Genomic DNA, 26,585 nt, shown 5'->3' on the forward strand with positions numbered 1-26,585 from the left:
CCTTCATTCTGTTAATGTGGTGTATCACATGAATTTATTTCCCTATGTTGAACCATCCTTGAGTCCCAGGGATAAATCTCACTTGATAATGGTATATGGTCCTTTTAACGTGTCCTTAAATTTGGTTTGATGGCATTTTGGTGAGGATTTTTACATCTATGTTCAGTGGGGATATTGGCCTGTAATTTTCTTTCAATGCCCTGATCTGAATTTAGTAACCATGGTAATGCTGGCCTCAGAAATGAGTTTGGAAGTGTTCCTCTTCAACTTTTTGGAAGAGTTTGAGAAAGACTCATATTAATTCTTCTTTAAACGTTTGGTAGAATGCACCAGTGAAGCTAACTGGTTCCTTTTATTTGCTGGGAAATTTTTAATTACTGATTTAATCTCCTTGGTCATTATTGGTCTGTTCAGATTCCCTATTACTTTGTGATTCAGTCTTGGTAAGTTGTACATTTCTAGGAATTTATCCATATCTTCTAAGTTATCAAATTTGTTCATATATAATTATTCATAGAAGTCTGTTATGACCCTCTGCATCTCTGTGGTATCAGTTGTAATGCCTCCTCTTTCATTTATAATTAATTTGAGTCATCTCTCTTTTTTTCTTAGTCTAGATAGAAGTTTCTCAATTGTTTATCTTTTAATGAAACCAACTGTTAGTTTAGTTAATCATTTTTATTGTCTCTCTAGTTTCTAGATCATTTCTTTCTGCTCTAATATTTTAATTTTCTTCCTTCTGCTAACTTTGGACTTAGTTTGTTCTTCTTTTTCTAGTTCCCTGAAGTATAAGATTAGGCTGTTACTTGAGGTCTTAATTTTTTCTTAATGTAGGTGTTTAACACTATAAACTTCTCTTGTAAGGCTGCTTTTGATGTATCCCATAAGTTTTGGTATGTTGTGTTTCCATTTTCATTTGTCTCAAGATTTTTTTTTTTTTTTTTGCGGTACGCGGGCCTCTCACTGTTGTGGACTCTCCCGTTGCGGAGCACAGGCTCCGGATGCGCAGGCTCAGTGGCCATGGCTCATGGGCCTAGCCGCTCCGCAACATGTGGGATCTTCCTGGACTGGGGCACGAACCCGTGTCCCCTGCATTGGCAGGTGGACTCTCAATGACTGCGCCACCAGGGAAGCCCTTAAGATATATTTTTTTAATTAATTAATTTATTTTTGTTGTGTTGGGTCTTCATTTCGATGCGAGGGCTTTCTCTAGTTGTGGCAAGCGGGGGCCACTCTTCATCACGGTGCATGGGCCTCTCACTATCAAAGCCTCTCTTGTTGTGGAGCACAAGTTCCAGACGTGCAGGCTCAGTAGTTGTGGCTCACGGGCCTAGCCGCTCCGCGGCATGTGGGATCCTCCCAGACCAGGGCTCAAACCTATGTCCCCTGCACCAGCAGGCAGACTCTCAACCACTGCACCACCAGGGAAGCCCCTCCTCAAGATATTTTTAATAGCTCTTTTGATTTATTCTTTGACTCATCGGTTTTTCATAAGTATGTTGTTTAATTTCCAAATATTTGAGTTTTCCAGCTTTGCTCTTATTGTTGATTTTTAGTTTTATACCATTGCAGTCAGAAAATATACTTGATATAATTTCAATCTTATTAAGTTTGTTAAAGACTTGTTTTGTGAACGTATGATCTATTCTGGAACATGTTTCCTGTGCACTTGAGAAGAATGTGGATTCTACCGTTGTTGGGTGGAATGTTCTGTATATGTCTGTTAGGTGCATTTAGTCTGAAGTGTAGTTCAAGTCCATTATTTCCTCACTGATTTTCAGTCTGGATAATTTATCCATTTTTGAAAGCCAGGTATTGAAGTCCCTTACTCTTATTGCACTGCTGCCTATTTCTGCTTTTAGATCTGTTAATAATTGTTTAATATACTTCAGTGCTTCAAAATTCAGTAAGTATATACTTACAATTGTTATATCCTCTTGATGAACTGACCCCTTTATCACTATATAATGGCATTCTTTGTCTCTTATTACAGCTTTTGACTTAAAAATCTATTTTGTCTCAGATAAGTATAGCTACCCTTGTTCTATTCGGGTTTCTTTTTGTATGGAATAACTTTGTCCATCCCTTCACTTTCAGCCTTAGTGTCCTTAAAGCTTAAGTGGGTCTCTAGTAGACAGCATATAGTCATTTTGTTTTCATTTAGCTGCTCTATATCTTTTAAATGAAGAATTTAAAACATTTACATTTAGAATAATTACTGAGAGGTGCAGACTTATTGATAGTAAGGACTATCACCATTTTGTTAATTGCTTTCTGATTATTTTATAGTTCCTTTGTTCCTTTCTTCCTCTATTGCTGTCTTTCTTTGTGAATTGATGGGGTTTTTTCCTAGTGGTATGCTTTGATTCTTTTCTCTTTATCATTGTGTATCTCTCACAGATTTTTGCTTTTTGATTACCTAAGGCATTCATAATACATCTTATAATAGTCTACTTTAAGCTGAAAACAAATTAACTTCAATTGCATTAAAAAGTTTTACACATTTACTTTCCCCTCCACACACACATTTTATATTGTTTATGTCCCAATTTGCTTATTTATATATTTTATACTTTCTCAATTTCTATAACTCTTTAACCTATTCCAATCTAGTTTCCTAACTAGTCCACTAAAATTATTATTGCCAAAGTCATCAATTTCCTTCTAGATCCTAAATGCAATTGACTTTTAAAAAATTAACAAACTTCATATTTTACAGCAGTTTGAGGTTCACAGCAAAACTCAGCTGAATGTACAGAGTTCCCATATACCCCTTTGTCCCCAATCATGCACAACCTCCCCTACTATTGACACACTACACCACAGTGGTACATTTGTTAAGATAGATAAACCTATACTGACATGTTATTTTCCTTCTTCCTGAAGAACTTTAAATAGTTCTTACAAGGCAAGCCTACTGGCAACAAATTCCCTCAATTTTTGTTTGTCTGAGGAAGTATGTATTTCTCCTCCACTTTTGAAGGATAACTTCACAGGGTACTGAATTCTAGTTGGTGGTTGTTTTCTCTCAATACTTTAAATATTTCACTTCACTCTCTTCTTGCTTGAATGTTTTCTGAGGAGAGGTCTGTAAATCTTATCTTTGCTCTTCTATAGGTAAGGTGTTTTTCCTTCTGGCTTCTTTCAAGATATTTTCTTTGCTTGATTTTCTGATGTTCAAATCTGATATTTCTATATGTAGTTTTGGGGGCATTTATCCTGCTTTGTATTCTCTCAATTTCCTGGATCTGTGGTTTAATGTCTGACATTTTAATTTTGGAAAATTTTTAGTCATTATTGTTTCAAATGTTGCTTCTGTTCCTTTCTCTGTTTCCTTCCATCTGGAATCCTAATTATGTATATGTCACACCTTTTGTAGTTGTCCCACAGTTTTTTGTTTTTTTTTAGTCCTTTTTTCTCTTTGCTTTTCAGTTTGGGAAGTTTCTATTGTCATGTCCTCAGACTCAGATATTCTTTCCTTAGCTGTGTCTATTCTACTACTGAGTCCATCAAAGGCATTCTTCATTCCTGCTATAGTGTTTTTGATTTCTAGCACTCCTTTGATTATTTCTTAGAATTTCCATCTCTCTGCTTATATTGCATGTTGTCTACTTTTTCCTATAACTGCCTTAGCACATTAATCATAGTTATTTTACATTTCTGGTCTGATCATTCTAACACTACTGCCACATCTGACTCTGGCTCTGATGCTTAATCAGCTTTTTTAAACAGTAGTTTTTGCCCTTTAGTATGGCTTGTAATTTTTTGCTAAAATGTGGACATGATGTACTGGGTAATAGCAACTGTGGTGAATACGTCTTTAGTGATGCACTGATAAATTGTAGGGATGGGGAAGCATTCTACAGTTCTATGATTAGGTCTCAGTCTTTTATTGAGCCTGTGCCCCTGAACTGCAAACATCACCAGTTCTTCTCAGTTTTTTCCCCCTTGAGTTGAGACAGGATGGCTAGAAAGGACCATCTTGTAGTAATCGGGTACTTCCATTCGCCCATGTGGAAGGCTCGAGGGAGCTGGAATTGAATAATTTCCTTCCTCCACTTGGAAGGGGAGAGCTGGCTGGAATCAGGTACTTCCCCTCCCCAGGTAGGTTAGGCTCTGATAAAACCCCAGCAAGTTAGGCTATTGTAAAACACTTTCTGTTGAGGGCAGGCTTTGTTAAGAAGAACAGAATATTCTGATGTATTTCAAAATGGTTCCTTTTCCCTTTCCACTACCAGAAGCATGAGGGTATTCTTCTCTGATTTTCACTGTGAGGATCTGGTAGAGTTTCTGGAGGTAAAACTCACAAAAGTGTGGAGGTTCCTCTGATGACTGGGTCCCTCTTGAGTTTTTAACTTTCAGAGTTGTCCACACTGAGCCTTTAGCAATTCATCAATCACACTTTTGGGTTTCCCACCCCAGCACTGGTTCACAGGGAGGTTTCTGTTCATGTGTTTCTGCTTGGGTAAGTCATTATTCTATGTATCCACCTGTCTGTCTTTCCATATTTTGGTGTAGCAGTTGACCATGTGACCTTACTTACTTCTTCGAAAGATCTATAAAGAGTTGCTTATTTTTCAGTTTGTTCAGGTTTCTACTTGTTGTTAGGACAGAGTAGTGACTTCTAAGTTCCTTTCATGTTGGACCAGAAACTGGAAGTCTTCCAATTTTTCACAATTCTTTATAACACTGGACCTCCAAGCAGCACTCACCATAGTTGGCCACTCTCCCTTTAAGGAGCAAAAGCTCTCCTCCTTTACCTTCTATGATACCATATGCTGTTTATTTTCCCCGTTCTCTCTGCCCACTTTTCCTTTTCCATGTGACTGTAGAGTTTTTCAAGAATTGATCCTGGACCCCCTTTTCTTCCTTACTCTCTAGATACTCCTTCCCAGGTGATTTCACCCATTACCATGAATTTTAAAATATCTATAATATTGTATACTCCTGTTCTGTTTTCCTGACCTGGAAACTTACAGCCAATGGCCCTTCCAACATTTTCATCTTTATGTGCCTTCAGATCTCCTGCCTTTCCTATCACATTATCTAGCACCTTTATCCATCAAAGCTGCTTAAGACACAAACCTAGAAGCCTTTATTGACACCTCTCACTCTTTCATCCTCTATGTCCAATCCATAAACTCTATAGGCAAAATTATCTTTAATCCACGCATATTATTCCATCTCTCCTACAAAACATCCTAGTTAAAGCCATCACCATCTCCCACCAAAAACCTTTGCAACTTTCTATTAATGAATCTTCCTGCTGACACTCTTGCCCTCTTTCAATTTGCTCCCCAAAGTATATAGTGACCATACGGTACAGTGGAAAAAGTACAGGTTTTAGATTGAGAAAGACTTGTCACAAGCTCCTCAAGCATATTGGTTAATATCTAAACCCCATTTTTCTCAGTTATAAAATTGCTAAAAAATAAAACAAATGAAAAACTTACCTGATAGGAATGCTATAAAAAACATATAATGAAAAGTATAATAATACTTTACTCTGAGTAGCCACTCAGATAATAGCTCCTGTTATATACATAATCAAGTCTGAATTCCTCCCCAAAGACCTCTAGATTCCAGGCCTAATGTACTGATTTTCAGTTCCTTAGCATAGAACACTGTTCTGGCTACAAAGCAAATGTGTTATTTTCACTTTAAATTAATTATTAATAGACATCCAATTTAAGGAAATTGGAAAATTTTTAAGTTTTAATCCTCTTTCATTAACTTTATATAGAGTATATATTCATGCAACAATAATGCAATCTAATTGCTAAGCTCCAAAAATGTTTTCCATTATTGGCTTAAATAGCTGAAAAATAATTCCTATAAAAGTGTTGTTTAAAAGAAAATAGTATGTCCCATATTAATGAAATTTATGGTTTATAAGGTTATTCTGCTTCAATACTTGCTTTTTTCTTTGTTTTTTGAGGGGTTGAAGGGTAATTTTTCTCAGCAAGTAAAACTCCACAAGATGCATTATCTATAATAAAAATATACTTTAGTATTTTCATTATTTAACCTGTCATTAACTCTAAGTACAGAAAAGAGAACTCAAATTTGAGGAAAAAATGGATTTTAATGACTATGATTTTGTAATAGTTTTAGAAGAAAAACTTAATGTATGTTGAACAACCTGACTTGCTACAGAAAGGAGAAAGAATTCTTAAAAATACCTTTATCTCAAGAGCTCCAGGTTTCACAGGAGTAAATAAACTGTATATAAAAGATTTACCTTTCAATTAGTAGAGAAAGTTGCATGTGATTAGAATTCTTCATTAATTATCCTTCCATTTCTACTATCCTGTATTTTCAGTCTCTCCCTTTCTACTCCAACTTTCCTACCAGCACTTAAAACATACTCAGGCCTCTTTCATCTTACCAAAAACTTTACCTGTACCCCAAAACCTTTCCTGCTACATAGATCCCAATAGCCTTTCAAATCACCTCCTTCTGCAGTCCACTATCCACACTGTATACCTAAAATACAAATCTAATATCATCTGCTTAACACTCTTTAAAGGCTTTCCACTGCCCTCAAGTTAAAACTTAAGCTCCTTAAATTGGCATACAAAATCCTATTTTTATAATCTCTGTATTGCTTACATATTTCCAGCCTCATTGCAGAGATTAAACGTAGGATGCCCACTTAAATGTGAAGTTTAGATGAATTACAAATTCTTTTTAGTTTAAGTATTTTCTGTGTAAGAGTACAGCCTAGGCAATGTTCATGACATAATTATATTAAAAAATTATTTGCTTCTGAATTCTAATTTCACTGAGCATTGTGTTATCTTTATTTGCTAAATTTGGTAAACTTTGAGGCTAATCATTCCTCTCATCTTCATCTCCCAATGTAGAGAGAAGCTGTAGGTATGAGAGTTCTGTAAAAGATAAAAGTAGTACTTAGAGACAGAAATGACAAACAGGGAGGTGTTGAGGATGATCCCATGTTTTGGTTTATTAAGCTACATTTGTTGAGATGGAGGACACTGGAGGAGGAAGACTAGGTTAGGTCTTGGTTGTAACAATTCTCAGTCATCAACCCTTGTTTTATTTGATCTCTTGGAAAATTTTGTTACAGCTGTTTCTAAATGTTGAAGTGTTCCATTTACATTCTTTTACATGTCTCTTTTCTATTTCTTTTCTCTTCCTAAGTGACTCACCTACTCTAACAGCTTCAAAACATCTATACCTGACTCTAGATATTTATCTGCAGCCCCAGTCTCTGCCCTGAACTCCGGACTCTGTGTCACAAACTGCTTTCACAACATCTCCAGCTGAAGGTTAAAAATCCTCTTAATGTTTTAATATTTTCTTAAGGTACTCCATATGTACAGTAATGGGAACAAATCTTATATTTACATGTATTCGTCCATATAATTATCACCCAGATCAAGACATAAAATATTTCCAACACCCCAGAAATTTCCTATATGTTTTTTCCCAGTCAGCACCCCCTTTTTAAAGATTACCACTATTCTGACTTCTGTTAGCCAGAATAAGTCTTGCCTGTTCTTGAACTTTATATATATATATAAAATAAATGAGTATATACCTGTTTGTGTTTCCATTCTTTCATGTAACATTATGTACATGAGCTGACAGACCAAATTTAATATGCATAAACCAAAGACTCTTAATTATTCTCCTAACTTGCTCTGCCCTACGATGTTCCTATCTCAAGAAATGATACCACCATTCATCTAGTTGCTCAAACCAATAATTTAAGAGTCATTCTCGACTTTTCTCTCTTACCCAACAACCAACCTAATCAGGAAATCCTGGCCCATCTGCCTTTAAAATATATTCCAAATCAGACCACTGCTATCACTTTAGTCTCAAACACCATTATCTGACCATTGCAATAGTTTATTTCACAAGGTTTCCTTGCTTCCACTCTTACCCCTTAGTCTATTATCCACATAGTAGCCAGAGTGATAATTCTAAAATATGTACCTGATCATGTCATTCCTCTGCTCTAAGATGCACTTATCAACACATTTAGAAAAAAATCCCTAATCTTTGCAATGGCATATGAGACTACATTATACCACTTGCTCACCGACTACAATTTCAACCATTCATTTTTATTTCCTCATCTTGCTCCAGTCACACTAGCCTCTTTTCTCTTTTTCCAACATGATAAACACATTCCCATCTCATGGACTTTTCACTTGTGATGCCCTTATGCCTGGCATGCTCTGCCACCAGATTTTCACATGGCCCACTCTCTCACTTCATTCAAGCTCTGTGCGAATGTCACCTCCTCAGAGAGGCCTATCCTGATTAGCCTGTCTAAAACAGCATCCCTAGTCACACACTCTGTTTTTACCCTTCTTTATTTTCCCTCATTACTCTTATTTTTGATGTTGTGATATATGTATTTATCTGTTTTTATCTGTTTATTTTCTTTCTTTCTCCACTATAACATAAACTCTGTTAGGGCAAGAAATTTGTCATGTTCCCCAGCAACTAAAACAGTTTGTGTTACACTGTAGGTGCTTAATAAATATTCGTTGAATGAGTGAAATTAACGAATGATGAGATAAGGTGTCTCTGAAACATCCAAGTGGAGATGTCCAGAAGGCAGCTACATATAAGGGTCTTACCTCAGAGGAGAGTCTAGAATGGAAAATTTGGAAGTCCTGCCTTCTATAGAACACTTATACATATCAGGGAGTAGACTGAACAGAAATTAAAATCTAGGAATCAGCCTTTAAGAACTCCCACATTTAATAGCTAATAGCAGTAGATAAGATTGCAAAGAAGACTGAGCAGGAGATGTCTGAGAAGTAATTTCTTGTTTGTTTGTTTCTATTACTAGACTATGAACCCCTGAGGGCAGGAATAGAGCCAATTCTTGGTTTCCTAACACTTAGTAAAGAGCCTAACAAACAACTGGAACAAACTTGGATTTGCTGAATTAAAGAATGTGTAAAAAATAACTCTAGAGTAAGATGTAATTTATTTAATTTGAAATTTTAAGTCAATCAACCACATAAAAGTAAGAATACACAAGCATACATAATTACAGAATCAATATTCTGCCTTACTACCAGGCTTTATAAATAATATTTTCCACAGCCAAAATCTGGCAAGAACTAGGTAAAATCATGATTGTTTTTGATACCCTTACCAACTTTCCCTTTCATATCTTTCTTCCCTTGTTCACAAGTTCCTTAATTGTGATCTATAAAGCAAATCTTCCTTCTAATGCTCACCCTCCAAGGTAGTAGGTGCTACTCTTTCCAAGGATGTGTGCTTTTACAAGTTTAGTTTTTATCACTAGATTCATTTCCCTTAGAACAGAAACCATCTTAAGCATTTTTATACCCACACGTCCTAACATAATACCTGGCATTTTCTAAATGCTCATTAAGACAACCGCTTAAAGTGAAGACAACACCAAAAAAACTCTTTTTTTTCAGTTCATACAAACATTTATATCCATCAGGAGCAAAACAAGCAATTCTTTCAATTTATCCCCAAACAGATGCTATAAAACTTCTTGCAGGAAATAAAGAAAATAGAAATCTGAAATACAATAGATGTCAATAAGGTTGTAAAGGTCTTGCTATGTTTATTCTAATAGTAAACTAAATAATAGAGGGCCAAAAATGCAAGGCACTTTGTTGATTCTTTTATTTTTCAACCATCACACATAACTCCAATGCATCTGTTTACTGATTATCTTCCTCTCCTACGATGAAATTTACAAGGTCAGGGAAAATACATCACTCCCTATCGGTATATATAGTAATACCTAGTACAGAATACATACTCAGTAAATGTTTATTAAATGAATTAATGATGGGTGCTGTGGGGATAGTTAAGACCTAACCTCACATATCTTCATTTCTTAAATACAACCACACTAAAAAGCACTCAATTTCCTGGGCTACCAGTTTTCTTAACATATACTGCAGCACTGTGACAAAAATGAATAGAGGGAGTCAGGATCAAGATGGTGTACTAGGAGGAAACAAAATTCGCATCTCCTCACAACTAGGGCACCTAGCAGGCACCGATGGGGGACCACGGACACCTAAGGGGATGGAGGAACCCCCAACGACTGGTGATCTCTCCTTCTGGCTTGTACCCCCACCCCACCCCACCCTTATTTTTTCTTTTTTCTGTTGTGGTTTTATTTTACCTTGTTGCAGATGTTTCAATTATAGTTTTATTTTTCCTAATATATCTTTCATCTTTCTAATTTTATTTTTTTTTTATTCTTTGATACTGTACTGCTCCTTTTTTTCTTCTTCTTATTTTTTTTTTTAAGCACACCACAAAGCTTGTGGGATCTTGGTTCCCAAGCTGGAGGTCAGGCTGAAGCTCCTGTGGTGGGAGTTCCAAGTCAAAACCACTGGACTAACAGAGAAACTTCAGATCCCAGGGAATATCAATCAGAGTGAGGTCTCCTGGAGATCCTCATCTCAGCACCAAGACCCAGCTCTATCCAACTGCCTGCAAACTCCAGTTCTGGATGTCTCAGGCCAAACAACCAGTAAGACAGGAATACAGCACCACACATCAAAAAAAAAAAAACAAAAATGAAGCAACAAAAAAAATATGTTACAGACAAAGAAGCAAGGTAAAAACCTACAAGACCAAATAAATGAAGGCGAAATAGGCAACCTACCTGAAAAAGAATTCAGAGTAATGATAGTAAAGATGATCCAAAATCTCAGACACAGAATGGAGAAAATACAAGAAACACTTAACAAGGCTCTAGAAGAACTAAAGAGCAAACAAATAGTGATGAAGAACACAATTAGTGAAATTAAAAATACTCTAGAAGGAATCAATAACAGAATAACTGAGGCAGAAGAACAGATAAGTGAGCTGGAAGATAATATGGTGGAAATAACTGCCAGGGAGCAGAATAAAGAAAAAAGAATGAAAAGAATTGATGACAGTCTCAGAGACCTCTGGGACAACATTAAATGCACCAACGTTCGAATTATAGGGGTCCCAAAAAAGTAGAGAAAAAAAGGGATCTGAGAAAATATTTGAAGAGATTATAGTTGAAAACTTCCCAACATGAGAATGGAAATAGTTAATCAATTCCAGGAAGCGCAGAGAGTCCCATACAGGATAAATCCGAGGAGAAACACGCCAAGACACATATTAATCAAACTATCAAAAATTAAGTAGAAAGTAAAAATATTAAAAGCAGCAAGGAAAAAGGAACAAATAACATACAAGGGAATCCCCATAAGGTTAATAGCCGATTTTTCAGCAGAAACTCTGCAAGCTATAAGGGAGTGGCAGGACATATTTAAAGTGATGAAAAGGAAAAACATACAACCAAGATTACTCTACCCAGCAAGGATCTCATTCAGATTTGACGGAGAAATTAAAACCTTTACAGATAAGCAAAAGTTAAGAGAATTCAGCACCACCAAACCAGCTTTACAATAAATGCTGAAGGAACTTCTCTAGGCGGGAAACACAAGAGAAGGAAAAGACCTACAAAAACAAACCCAAAGCAATTAACAAAATGGTAATAGGAACATACATTTTGATAATTACCTTAAGTGCAAATGGATTAAATGCTCCAACCAAAAGACATAGACTGGCTGAATGGATACAAAAACAAGACCCGTATATATGCTGACTACAAGAGACCCACTTCAGACCTAGGAACACATATAGACTGAAAGTGAGGGGATGGAAAAAGATGTTCCATGCAAATGGAAATTACAAGAAAGCAGGAGTAGCAATTCTCATATCAGACACAAGAGACCTTAAAATAAAGACTATTACAAGAGACAAAGAAGGACACTACATAATGATCAAGGGATCAATCCAAGAAGAAGATATAACAATTGTAAATATTTATGCACCCAACATAGGAGCACCTCAATACATAAGGGAAATACTAACAGCCATAAAAGGGGAAATCGACAGTAACACAATCATAGTAGGGATTTAACACCCCACTTTCACCAATGGACAGATCATCCAAAATGAAAATAAATAAGGAAACACAAGCTTTAAATGATACATTAAACAAGATGGACGTAATTGATATTTATAGGACATTCCATCCAAAAACAACAGAATACACATTTTTCTCAAGTGCTCATGGAACATTCTCTAGGATAGATCATATCTTGGGTCACAAATCAAGCCTTGGTAAATTTAAGAAAATTGAAATTGTATCAAGTATCTTTTCCGATCACAACACTATGAGACTACATATCTATTACAGGAAAATACCTGTAAAAAATACAAACACACGGAGGCTAAACAATACACTACTAAATAAACAAGAGATCACTGAAGAAATCAAAGAGGAAATCAAAAAATACCTAGAAACAAATGACAATGAAAACAGGATGACCCAAAACCTATGGGATGCAGCAAAAGCAATTCTAAGAGGGAAGTTTATAGCAATACAATCCTACCTCAAGAAAAAGAAAAATCTCAAACAACCTAACCTTACACCTAAAGCAGTTAGAGAAAGAAGAACCAAAAAACCCCAAAGTTAGCAGAAGGAAAGAAATCATAAAAATCAGATCAGAAATAAATGAAAAATAAATGAAGGTAACAACAGCAAAGATCAATAAAACTAAAACCTGGTTCTTTAACAAGATAAACAAAATGGATAAAACATTAGCCAGACTCACTAAGAAAAAAAGAGAGAAGACTCAGATCAATAGAATTGGAAATGAAAAAGGAGAAGTAACAACTGAGACTGCAGAAATACCAAGGCTCATGAGAGATTACTACAAGCAACTATATGCCAATAAAATGGAAACCTGGAAGAAATGGACAAATTCTAAGAAAAGCACAACCTTTCGAGACTGAGCCAGGAAGAAATAGAAAATATGAACAGACCAATCACAAGCACTGAAATTGAAACTGTGATTAAAAATCTTCCAACAAACAAAAGCCTAGGACCAGATGGCTTCACGGGCAAATTCTATCAAACATTTAGAGAAGACTTAACACCTATCCTTCTGAAACTCTGCCAAAATATAGCAGAGGGAGGAACACTCCCAAACTCATTCTACAAGGCCACCTTTACCCTGATACCAAAACCAGACAAAGGGGCTTCCCTGGTGGCACAGTGGTTGAGAGTCTGCCTGCCGATGCAGGGGACACGGGTTCGTGCCCTGGTCCGGGAAGATCCCACATGAGCAGAGCGGCTGGGCCCGTGGGCCATGGCCACTGAGCCTGCACATCCGGAGCCTGTGCTCCACAACGGGAGAGGCCACAACAGTGAGAGGCCCGCATACTGGAAAAAAACAAAAAAAACAAACAAAATACCAGACAAAGATGTCACAAAGAAACTACAGGCCAATATCACTGATGAACCTAGATGCAAAAATCCTCAAAAAAATACTAGCAAACAATCCAACAGCACATTAAAAGGATCATACACCATGATAAGTGGGGTTTATCCCAGGAATGCAAAGATTCTTCAATCAATCATTGTGATACAACATATTAACAAACAGAAGGATAAAAACCATATGATCATCTCAATAGATGCATAAAAAGCTTTTGACAAAATTCAACATGAATTTATGATAAAATCTCTCCAGAAAGTAGGCATAGAGGGAACCTACCTAAACATAATAAAGGCCGTATAAGACAACCCCACAGCCAACATCGTTCTCAATCATGAAAAAATGAAACCATTTCCTCTAAGATCAGGAACAAGACAAGGTTGCCCACTCTCACCACTATTATTCAACATAGTTTTGGAAGTTTTAGTCACAGCAATCAGAGAAGAAAAAGAAATAAAAGGAATCCAAATTGGAAAAGAAGAAGTAAAACTGTCACTGTTTGCAGATAACATGATACTACACATAGAGAATCCTAAAGATGCTACCAGAAAAGTACTAGAGCTAATCAATCAATTTGGTAGAGTAGCAGGATACAAAATTAATGCACAGAAATCACTTGCATTCCTATACGCTAATGATGAAAAATCTGATAAATTATTGAAACACTCCCATTTATCATTGCAACAAAAAGAATAAAATACCTAGGAATAAACCTACCTAAGGAGACAAAAGACCTGTATGCAGAAAACTATAAGACACTGATGAAGGAAATTAAAGATGATACAAACAAATGGAGAGATATACCATATTCTTGGATTGGAAGAATCAACATTGTGAAAATGTCTATACTACCCAAAGCAATCTACAGATTCAGTGCAATCCCTATCAAACTACCAATGTCATTTTTCACATAACTAGAACAAAAAATTGCACAATTTGTATGGAAACACAAAAGACCCCAAATAGCCAAAACAATCTTGAGAAAAAAAAACAGAGCTGGACGAATCAGGCTCCCAGACTTCAGACTATACTACAAAGCTACAGTAATCAAGACCATATGGTACTGGCACAAAAACAGAAATATAGATCAATGGAAGAGGACAGAAAGCCCAGAGATAAACCCACGCACATACGATCACCTTATGTTTGATAAACGAGGCATGAGTATACAATGGAGAAAAGACAGCCTCTTCAATAAGTGGTGCTGGGAAAACTGGACAGCTGCATGTAAAAGAATGAAATTAGAACACTCCCTAACACCATACACAAAAATAAACTCCAAATGGATTAAAGACCTAAATGTAAGGCCACTCTAAAACTCTTAGAGGAAAACATAGGCAGAACATTCTATGACATAAATCACAACAAGATCCTTTTTGACCCACCTCGTAGAGAAATGGAAATAAAAACAAAAATAAACAAAGGGGACCTAATGAAACTTCAAAGCTTTTGCACACTAAAGGAAACCATAAACATGACTCAAAGGCAACCCTCAGATGGGAGAAAATATTTGCAAACGAAGCAAGTGACAAAGGATTAATCTCAAAATATACAACAGCTCATGTTGCTCAATATCAAAAAAACAAACAACCCAACCCAAAAATGGGCAGAAGACCTAAACAGACATTTCTCCAAAGCAGATATACAGATTGCCAACAAACATATGAAAAGATGCTCAACATCACTAATCATTAGAGAAATGCAAAACAAAACTACAATGAGGTATCGCCTCACACCAGTCAGAATGGCCATCAACAAAAATCTACAAACAATAAATGCTGGAGAGGGTGTGGAGAAAAGGGAACCCTGTTGCACTGTTGGTGAGAATGTAAATTGATACAGCCACTATGGAGAACAGTATGGAGGTTCCTTAAAAAGCTAAAAATAGAACTACCACATGACCCAGCAATCCCACTACTGGGCATGGACCCTGAGAAAACCATAATTCAGACAGAGTCATGTACCACAATGTTCAGTGCAGCTGTATTTACAATAGCCAGGACATGGAAGCAACCTAAGTGTCCATCAATAGATGAATGGATAAAGAAGATGTGGCACATATATACAATGGAATATTACTCAGCCATAAAAAGAAATGAAATTCAGTTATTTGTAGTGAGGTGGATGGACCTAGAGTCTGTCCTACAGAGTGAAGTAAGTCAGAAAGAGAAAAACAAATAGTGTATGCTAACATATATACATGGAATCTAAAAGAAAATGGTTCTAATGAACCTAGGGGCAGGACAGGAATAAAGACACAGACGTAGAGAATGGACTTGAGGAATGGGGAGGGGGAAGGGTAAGCAGGGACGAAGTGAGAGAGTAGCATTGACATATATACACTACCAAAGGTAACATAGATAGCTACCGGGAAGCAGCTGCATGGCACCAGGAGATCAGCTCAGTGCTTTGCAACTACCTAGAGGGGTCAGATAAGGAGGGTGGGAGGGGGATGCAAGAGGGAGGGGATGTGGTAATACATGTATGCATATAGCTGATTCAGTTTGTTATACAGCAGAAACTAACACAACACTGTAAAGCAATTATACTCCAATAAAGATGTTAAAAATAAATAGAGGATTATGAAAATGATTAGTTTCATTACTAATTACCTGATTCTGAACTTGCAGTACTCTTTGGTTTTGGAGAAATACTTTGGTCTGCTAACATCATCATGCTAGAATAAGAACAAATTAATGGGATTCTTTTACTCTTTCAGTAACTTTTGAGAATCCTCAAATAATACTTAAAGACATTTCAATGCAATCAATTATCCTATAGAAAAAATAAAGCTAGTTAGAAAAAATGCTAACATATTTATATGAACAAATAGTTTCATAATAAAGGGCAATATACTTATACGTTCATCAGTGTGAGATAATATGTGTAGAGGACAAAGCATAGTATTTAGAATCAGACAGACCTTGATTTAAAGCTCAGTTCTGCTACTTACACTTCAGTGGCCTTGGGAAAGTTACTTTAACTGTCTTGAGTCTTGATTATCTCATTTATGGAAAAGGAATAGCAATCTTGTTTTCCAGGATTCTTTTTTTTTTTTTTTTAAGAAATGATACCTCATTACCTTTTTAAAGAAAATATTTATTTTGGCTGTGCTGGGTTTTAGTTGTGGCACGCAGGATGTTCTTTGTGAATGCAGGATCTTTTTTTTTAGTTGCAGCATGTGGACTTCTTAGTTGAGGCATGCCGACTCTTAGTTGCAGCATGACTCTTAGTTGTGGCATACATGTGGGATCTAGTTCCCCAACTAGGTATCGAACCTGGGCCCCCTGTATTGGGAGCGTGGAGTCTTACCAACTGGACCACCTGGGACGTCCCTTGTTTTCCAGGATTCTTGTGGTAAGGATCTCAAGTAACATTAGAAATAATACTTAAAAAAAATTAATACTCTGTTCTATTTTATACTTTCACAAATGAGACTGCCCCCAATCTTATCGAAATGTGTAAAAGAGGATTAGCTATTACAAGAGGAATACAAAAGAATCAAACCTCAGCCTTTGACCACCAAAGTGGAATTTCTGAGTCCCCAGCAAGACAGTGGAGTTGAAAACTGAATGTGAGAAAATGATTTTTAAATTCCTATTACTGCTTTGGTGAAAAGTTGAACTCAGTACGCAAAAAAGTATTTTATTCCTTCATATTTCCTCTTTAAATTCATCCTGTTAAAAACTATAATTCAAGCCTGGAAATGGAAACAACCTAAGTGCCCATCATCGGATGAATGGATAAAGAAGATGTGGCACATATATACAATGGAATATTACTCAGCCATAAAAAGAAACGAAATTGAGCTATTTGTAATGAGGTGGATAGACCTAGAGTCTGTCATACAGAGTGAAGTAAGTCAGAAAGAAAAAGACAAATACCGTATGCTAACACATATATATGGAATTTAAGAAGAAAAAAAAATGTCATGAAGAACCTAGGGGCAAGACAGGAATAAAGACACAGACCTACTGGAGAACGGACTTGAGGATATGGGGAGGGGGAAGGGTGAGCTGTGACAGGGCGAAAGAGAGTCATGGACATATACACACTAACAAACGTTAAGGTAGATAGCTAGTGGGAAGCAGCCGCATGGCACAGGGATATCGGCTCGGTGCTTTGTGACCACCTGGAGGGATGGGATAGGGAGGGTGGGAGGGAGGGAGACGCAAGAGGGAAGAGATATGGGAACATATGTATAACTGATTCACTTTGTTATAAAGCAGAAACTAACACACCATTGTAAAGCAATTATACCCCAATAAAGATGTTAAAAAAAAAACACTATAATTCAGAAAGACACATACACCCCCATGTTCATAGTAGCACTATTCACAATAGCCAAGACATGGAAACAACCTAAATGTCCATCAGTAGATGAATGAATAAAGAAGATGCGGTACATATATACAATGGAATACTATTCCGTCATAAAAAAGAACAAAATAATGCTATTTGCAGCAACATGGATGCAACTAGAGATTATCATACTAAGTGAAATAAGAAAGAGAAAGACAAATACCATACTATATCACTTATACATGGAATCTAAAATATGACACAAAAGAACCTATCTATGAAACAGAAACAGAATGACAGACATAGAGAACAGACTGGTGGTTGCCAAAGGGGAGAGGATTGGGGGAGGGATGGAGTGGGAGGTTGGAGTTAGCAGATGTAAGCTTTTATATATAGAATTTATAAACAACAAGGTCCTACTGTATAGCACAGAGAACTATATTCAATATCCTATGATAAACCATAATGGAAAAGAATATTTTAAAAAGAATGTATATATATGTATAACGGAATCACTTTGCTGCACAGCAGAAATTAACACAGCATTGTAAATAAACTATACTTCAATAAAAAATATTGGAAAAAGGAATCAGATACAAAAAAATAAATTCATCCTGTCAAAATAGTACTTTCTTGCCCCTTTCAGGTGTATTCTGTTGCTTTTGTGGTATTCTCTGGCCTATAAATAGTCATTTTTATTTTATTTTATTTTATTTATTTATTTTTTGCGGTACGTGGGCCTCTCACTGTTGTGGCCTCTCCCATTGCGGAGCACAGGCTCCGGACGCGCAGGCTCAGCGGCCATGGCTCACAGGCCCAGCTGCTCCGCGGCATGTGGGGTCTTCCCGGACCGGGGCACGAACCCATGTCCCCTGCATCGGCAGGCGGACTCTCAACCACTACGCCACCAGGGAAGCCCAACAGACATTTCTAGGTAATAAAAAGCCCAGCATAATATCACAACACTAAACTCTTATTATCCAACTTAAACCTCTTCCTTCTCCCAACTGAGGTCTGATTTAGACTCATAGCCTGCAGTGAGGAAAGCAACCATCGCTGTTTTTTTCCTCTATTTCTTGCTCTTTTTCCTTCCCCATTTGTTAACTACTCTTTAGGATCCTTTGGCATTGGAGTAGCAGAAAAGAACTGTAGGAAAGGTCTTTCTTAACTGATACTATTCTAATATGTCCTTGGTGCCCTTTGGGCATGACAGATAACCAAATGCTGACTCTTTCAAACCTGAAGTAGTTTTTTTTTAATAAATTTATTTATTTTATTTTTGACTGCGTTGGGTCTTTGTTGCTGTGCACGGGCTTTCTCTAGTTGCAGCGAGTGGGGGCCACTCTTCGTTGCGGTGCGTGGGCCTCTCACTGCGGTGGCTTCTCTTGTTGCAGAGCACGGGCTCTAGGTGCGCAGGCTTCAGTAGTTGTGGCTTGCAGGCTCTAGAGCGCGGGCTCAGTAATTGTGGCGCACGGGCCTAGTTGCTCCGCGGCATGGGGGATCTTCCCGGACCAGGGCTTGAACCTGTGTCCCCTGCATTGGCAGGCGGATTCTTAACCACTGCACCACCAGGGAAGCCCAAACCTGAAGTATTTTGAAGGGTTCGGTGATAAGATTTCCCTATCTCTGGGGCTGTCTCACTTGCTCTTTATGATGTCCTCAGCTTTTCAATTTGATGGTAAAATTTCCAGTCTCTTTCAGTCAAGTTTATTTTGTCCTTTCCAGGAAGTCGTATTTGGCATGATCCCTTTCAAGATGATCCCTTCTGTGGGATCTATGTCTGACGTCTGGGCAATATGCACAAATCTTTGCTGTGCCAAACTCTGAAAGTATTTCTAGTGTCCTCTTTATCAGCCATTCCAAAGCATCTAACAGACTTTCTTGCTTTTAGCTTTACCAGGTGTGAGTCAGAAGCCAAATTCCAGGGAACATACGTTGAACTTTCCAAATGGATCTCTGGAAGCTTCTCTCTTGTGTTGAGGTGAGGGAGAAGTTTTCTCCTCTCCTTGCATATGACATCAATAACTCTTATCAAAGAAACATTCTTGATCATTTCATCCTCTCAGTGCATTCTTTGTCTTTTCTTAAAATAGCTTAGAGATTGGTGATGGTCTAATATTGAAAGAATTAGGTTTTGATCTCACCTATTACAAATTCTACATAGATGGTTCTACACAGAATAGGGGATGGGGTAATTGTCATTTTTATTTTGTTCTCATCTATTAAGGTCACTGTCCAAACTCTAAAACTACATGAAAGCACATTTAACATCCTGCTACATTCCTCAAGGTCCTATTAACATATATAGATTAAGGCTTGTAGACAGAACCACAGAGTTTTACATGAACTACAGAGTTTTACTGTAAGAACTCATGTGACCTAAGATAGATCCCCCCTCTATGCCTTCCAGCCTAAAGGTTTATTGGAAAGATAAAGGGGACACAGGCTTAGGAAACAAGCAGTTAGACAATGGGGACTGACTTCTCTCCTTCAAGCCCAAAATCTGGAGGTGGGGGTAATAGGTGTGATGATGACATTAGAAGAGGTGAAGAGAAAGCCCAAAGTAGAGGGCATGTGCCAAACTCCCTGTTTAGAACTCTAGGAGAAAACATCCACACAAGGAGGAAGCTCAACATAAAAATAAGAGCTTGGGATACTCAGGCAGAGAGGAGGCCTCAGCCCTCCTAAGAGTCCCTTAATTCCTGTATACTGTAAACTAGTTCTCAAGGTTCCACATACCAAAGGCAATGCAGAGAAGGTGGTCAAATTTAGAACCAAAATACCTGGCATAGGGCTGTTGTGTCTAGGTGAGTTTACCACGAAGGTTGTAGAAAGGCAACTAAGTCAAAGTCTGGATGGAGGACTTCAATGAGACTTAAGGGGTTTGGGGCGGCAATAAAAGCTAAGGTGAGGAAAAATCAGCAACGGAGGACTTCAGGCCCAAAATACAGCTGTAAGTTCATCAATGACTTTATCAGTAGAGTCCAGCCCAGGTACGAACTAGTCTTGAAACCTGCAGCACAAATCAGTAAAAATTCAGAGACAACTTGTGGATCCCAGACACCCTCAAGACCCAACTTCACCCCTCCCCCACCTCTGGCCTATACACCTATATTTAGGGTGACGATTTGTCCAAACTGGGACCTTTCTGAGAGTAAAAGGAAGCTCTATAAAAGATTATGTGAGAACAGCAGGCACACACTGGGACTGTCCCAGGCAAATCAAGAGGTATGATCATCCTCAGGAATATGGAGTGGGAGAAGATATGAAAGACTCAGCTTTTACCCAAAAGAGACTTTTACCTGGAAGTAACTGGATGGCATTAATAACTTTAACTCATCATTTCCCTGCTAAACAGGGGAGAAAGGTAATCAAAGCCCATGAGAAGTTTAGATCAGTTATTTAAAAAAATAAGTCAATAAAGCTATATTTTCTTAATAATTTAGCCTTAGAATTTTTGCTGTTGTTCACCAAGGAAGAATAATTCACCCAAGAATAACAGTCATTGATTTTCTTTTCTTCAGAAATTTCTCATCATTTAGATGCAAGCATAACTATAAGGAGCCTATCACACTAAAACTATTCTTTTCTCACTCTACACACTTTCCCAAGGGAACAACTATGCTTTCAGCCCAGAACCTTTCCCTTGCTTTCCAGGCTGGGATATACAAATGTCTGCTAGATATCTCCACTTCAAAGTGCTGTAGGTATTTCAGTGTTTTCCAGACCTGTCACTCCAACTCACTCTTGCTTTTCTATTTGTGTTCCTTCACGTAGTGAATGAGTCATCATTCATCCTGTTTCCTAAGTCAGAGGGCTGAGGGTCATCATGGACTCCATCTTCCTCTCTTAACCGTCCAATCATTACAACAGTTGATTATCACTCTTGAATTGTTCTCAAGTTTTCCTTCTAAGCAATCCTTGCCACTAAAGTTCAGGTCCTAATCATGCCTCACTTGGAATGCCACAATAGTCATCCCTTCAATCTAATCACTCCTAATCCATCTTCTTTGCTGCAAGAGTGATTGCACGAGACAGAAATATGATGCATATGTTTGCGAAGAGGTAGGATGATTGGCAAGAATTTTGGTTGGGTAATTAAAAATTCCACAGAAATTTTTGCTCAGCAGTTTATCAGTCCTTGCCCCCACACACTCAGCAACACAAAGTACCAATACTATAGATCCTCATCAAAGAAGACCATATTGTACTGTCTACCATTTAATTCTGGTAAAAAAAAAAATCTGGTTATATCTATATCGCCTATTAAAAATCATATCTCCTTGGTTTCCTTGGTCCTAACTTTGTCTTTTTTAACAGATTTACTGATATAATTCACATACCATATAATTTACCAATTTAGAGTGTGTAATTCAATGGTTTTTAGTATATTCAGAGAGTTGTGCAACCACCATCACAGTCAATTTTCAGAACATTTTCATCACCCCTAAAAGAAACCCTGTACCCACTAGCAGTCAATGCTCATTTCTTCCCAAACCCCCCAGTCTTAGGCAATCATTAATCTGCTTTCTGTCTCTATAGATTTGTCTATTCTTGCTATCTTATATGAATGAAACCGTAAAATATGTGGTCTTGTACGACTGGCTTCTTTCAGTTAGCATAATATTTACAGGGTTCATCCATGTTTAGTGCATATCAGAATTTCACTTCTTTTTGCTGTTGAATAACATCCCATTACAGATATACTATATTTTATTTATCTATTCATCAGTAGATGGATATTTGGATTGTTTCTACTTTTTGGCTGTTATGAATAAACTTGCTGTCAACATTCATGTACAAGTTTTTGTGTACACATAGTTTTCATTTCTCTTAGGTATGCAAAACTAGGACTGAATTGCTGGGTCACATTTGGAGGAGCTGCCAAACTATTTTCCAAAGCACCTTCGCTATTTAAAATTCTCATCAGCCATGTATGAGAGTTCCAACTTCTCCACATCCAAGACAATACTTGTTATCTGTCTCTTTGATTATAACCATCCCAGTGGGTGTGAAGTGGTATCTCAATGAAGTTGATTTGCATTTCCCGAATGGATAATGATAGTGAGTATCTTTTCATGTGCTTATTGGCCATTTGTTTATCTTCTATGGAGAAATGCCTGTTCAGATGCTTTGTCCATTTTTAAATCAGGTTATTTGTCCTTTTATTGTTGAGTTGTAAGAGTTCTTTACATACTCTGCATACAATTCCCTTATTAGATATATGATTTGCAAATATATTCTCCCATTGTGTATACTGTCTTTTCACTTTCGTGATGGCGTCTCCTGACTTTGTTTTTAAACTTGTATGAATTTTGTGTAAGTTCTTTCAACCTTTGAAGATTAGGTGTTTAAAAAAATCATTATATTTTCAGTCCTACTGAAAATCTTTCATAGGCTCTCATCATATTCAGGAAAAAATAAAAATACCAGCTCTTAAGGTATTCATGATCCAGAATGTGACCACCTCCTTGAACGTCTCTCTCACATACCTTACCCTTCAGTCTACATGCCCTAAGCCAAACTCATCTGCCCCTGGTAATATGTTTCTCCTCAGTCTTCCCCATCTTAATAAATGGCAACTCCATCCTTCCAGTTGCTCAAGCCAAAACCATGGTGTTAGCCTTGACTACTTTCATACTTCACCACTCAGTCCTTCAGTGGATCCTCTTAGTTCTGCTTTCAAAATATATCCAAAATCCTACCTCTTACTATCTCCCCTCTTGCCACTCTGGTCCATACTCCAATATTTCTTGCCCAGATTAGGGCAGTAGTCTCCTAACTATAATTTCCCTAATTCCTTGCCTCATCATAGTCTATTCTCAACACAGCAGCTAGCATGATTCTTTTAAAACATAAGTCATATCATATCATCCTTCTAAACCCTTCAAAGCCCTTCCAATTCACTTATATTTGACTAAAGTGCCTTATACGATCTGGCCTCTTGCTTCTTCTCTCACTTTATCTCTTACGTCACTCCTCCTCCCTCACTTCACACCAGGAGCCCAGGCCTTCTTGCCTCAGGGCATGGCTCCAGCTATTCCCTCTACCTGGAATGCTCTTTTCTCCAATGAGTTACACAGCTTGCTCTGTCTCCTTCTTTAGGTCTCTGCTCAAATGCTGCCTTTTCAATGGTGAGTCTCGGACCACACCACTTAAAAGAGCAAATCTCTATCCCAATACTCCCTAGTCCCCTATTTTATTTTTCTCCATAGCATTCATTACCATATAGCATGGTATAAATTTACTTGCTTATTTATTTATTGTCCATCTCCTCCAACTAGAATGTGGACTCAAAGAAGGCAGAGATTTTGTTTTTAATCAATTTTGTTCATTACAGCTATTAGATGGATAGACAGATAGATGGACAGTTAGCAAATATACCTCCAGCAATCAGAACAGTTCTGGTATACAGTGAGTCCTCAACAAACATTGAATAAACAAACATCTGAATTTGTGGGTTACCAATCATACTTGCTATATAACTATTAGTACACAAAGTTTTAAAAGCACAACAACTTTTAAAATGTTAGTTCTTACACTTTCCTATGGCATTTCTGATAGTCTTCTGAAGAGGTACCTAAGAAAGGAAAAAAAACAATCTGTTAGAAATATAATTCAGGGGAGGGTAACCAAGATGGCAGAATAGAAGAATGTGGAACTCACCTCCCACAGCAAACACATCAAAAATACATATACATATAGAACAATTCTCATGGAAAACTAACTGGAAACTGGCAGAAAAAACTCCTATACAACCAAAGCTGTGAGACAGATCTCCACATAACCAGGTGAGATGGAAGAAAACGGCACTGGGTCAGGACTTGTGCCCCTGGGAGAGATCTGTAAGGAAGAAAAGGTCCACATGGGTGGACCCTCACCCTGGGGAGCAAGCAAGTCAAGCCCAACCTGGACATCACAGTCCTTGGGTCCTGTGCACAGGAGACAAGTGCCCTGGCCTGCTGGGAAATCTGCTGAGACAGACAGAAGGGCTGAAAAAGCCTAGACTCTACCTTAAGGAGTACACACATTCTGGCTTGCTAACAATCAGGGCAAAGAGAACCTCATGTCACTTCTCAACCCAAAGGGGCAAGTACCCCAGCCCCACTCACTCCACACTATAGCCTGGTGTAGGTTCTGGGCAAAGACTTAATCTAGCTACCCAGAGACAGACCAGGGTGCCTGGGGTGAGATCTGGGTTGAGCTGTGGTGGGTACTGTCAGCGTGCACATAGGGTGGCATCAAAAGAGTGTGCAGTGGTTAGGCCCTGAACTTCGAGCACATAGGCCCTGGGAGAGGGCTCCATCTAGCTACGCAGAGACCACCAAGAGGGCCTGGAGTGTGATCTGGGTGGAGCCGTGGAGGCCATTGTCAGCACGCTCAGGAATACATGGTGGTTCGGCTCCCAGTGAGAGTGCCCTGGCTCCACCAATTCCACACCACACCTTAGTGGTAGATGTGGAGCAGGCAGGTCTTGGGAGAGGTCTGCTACAGAGGCAGACCAGATCTCAGGAGGAAGCACAGCCACCTCAGTTCCTATATCCACAATGCCCTGACCGCCAGCCACAGCCTATGTCACACCACAGCCTTGCACTATATCTGGGACAAATACAACAGAGAAAGGGATGCGAACTTAAGCAGCTGCTGAGCAGAATAACGGATGCCTACACAGGTGGCACACAGGTCCTCTGTGACTGAACAAGCCTCACTTGCTTTGGGACGGGACAGACTCAAGGGCAACAGAGCCTGATCAGACCCAACCCTCAGAGCTTCTAATCCAGCAACTGGGGAGCAGACCTGCCTCTGACAAAGTGGTGACAGCCACTGAGCAGAGAGGAAGCCCTGCCTCACATTCTGCATAGGCTCTAGATACTCTAGCATGAACCACACCCCCTATCAAGGGGATAACAGCCAGAAAAACCTGAGGACGGACATGGCTGGGGTCTATACCAAAACCAGCCTTTGCACCAAAACACTGGACACACACAGCCTGCACCAGGATGCTCCCACATAAAAAACACCCTTTCAAGACCATAGTAGATAACTGTTTCTCTTAAATTAATAGAGACAAAGTTAAGTAAAATGAAAAGTCAGAGGAGCTACTCTGAATTAAAAGAACAACGATCCTCTGTAAGAAAAAAACAATGAAACTGAGCTCACCAGTCTACTAGACCTTGAACTCAAAAAGGCAGTAATAAAATGGCTAACATAATTAAGAAAGATTATTGATAGAAATGCAGATCACTGTAACAAGGAACTAGAAATTATAAAAATGAACCAATCAAAAGTGGACAATTCAATTACCAAGATAAAAACCAATCTAGAAGCAATGAATAGCAAACTAAATGACACAGTAGAACAAATAAGTGATCTGGAAGATAGAATAATAGAAATCACCCAAGCAGAACAGCAGATAAGCAACAGGGGTGCGGAGGGCAAACCGGAGAGATTCCCACACAGAGGATGGGTGCCAACAGGCACTCACCAGCCCTAGAGGCTTGTCTGCTCACCCGCTGGGGTGGGCGGGGGCTGGGAGCTGAGTCAGGCTACGGTCAGAGCGCAGGGAGAGGACTGGGGCGCAGGGAGAGGACTGGGGCGTGAACACAGCCTGAAGGGGTTAGAGCACCACAGGTAGCCGGGAGGGAGTCTGGGAAAAAGTCTGCACCTGCCGAAGAGGCAAGAGACTTTTTCTTCCCTCTTTGTTTCCTGGTGCGTGAGGAGAGGGGATTAAGAGCGCTGCTTAAAGGAGCACCAAAGATGGGCGCGAGCCGCGGCTATCAGCGCGGACCCCAGAGACGGGCATGAGACGCTAAGGCTGCTGCTGCCGCCACCAAGAAGCCTGTGTGCGAGCACAGGTCACTATCCACACCTACCCTCCCGGAAGCCTGTGCAGCCCGCCACTGCCAGGGTCCCATGATCCAGGGACAACTTCCCCGGGAGAACGCACGGCGCGCTTCAGGCTGCTGCAACGTC

At 38.6% G+C, this 26,585-nt stretch overlaps 1 protein-coding gene across 1 annotated transcript in view; it reads right to left on the reverse strand.

The window, feature by feature from the left end:
- Window positions 1-26,585, reverse strand: part of MEIKIN (meiotic kinetochore factor) — a 123,608-nt gene that overhangs the window by 73,756 nt on the left and 23,267 nt on the right. Inside the window, exons 6-8 of the mRNA XM_089909288.1 lie at window positions 24,153-24,192; window positions 15,923-15,987; window positions 5,919-5,989 (exon numbers count right to left, since the gene is read on the reverse strand). Coding sequence (XP_089765414.1) covers window positions 5,919-5,989; window positions 15,923-15,987; window positions 24,153-24,192 — 176 coding nt within the window. The remainder of the gene's footprint in view (window positions 1-5,918; window positions 5,990-15,922; window positions 15,988-24,152; window positions 24,193-26,585) is intronic.

The sequence above is a fragment of the Delphinapterus leucas genome, chromosome 3, assembly GCF_059928025.1.
Source record: "Delphinapterus leucas isolate spDelLeu-1000000601 "Yukka" chromosome 3, BTC_Dleu_Yukka2, whole genome shotgun sequence".
NCBI lineage: Eukaryota > Metazoa > Chordata > Mammalia > Artiodactyla > Monodontidae > Delphinapterus > Delphinapterus leucas.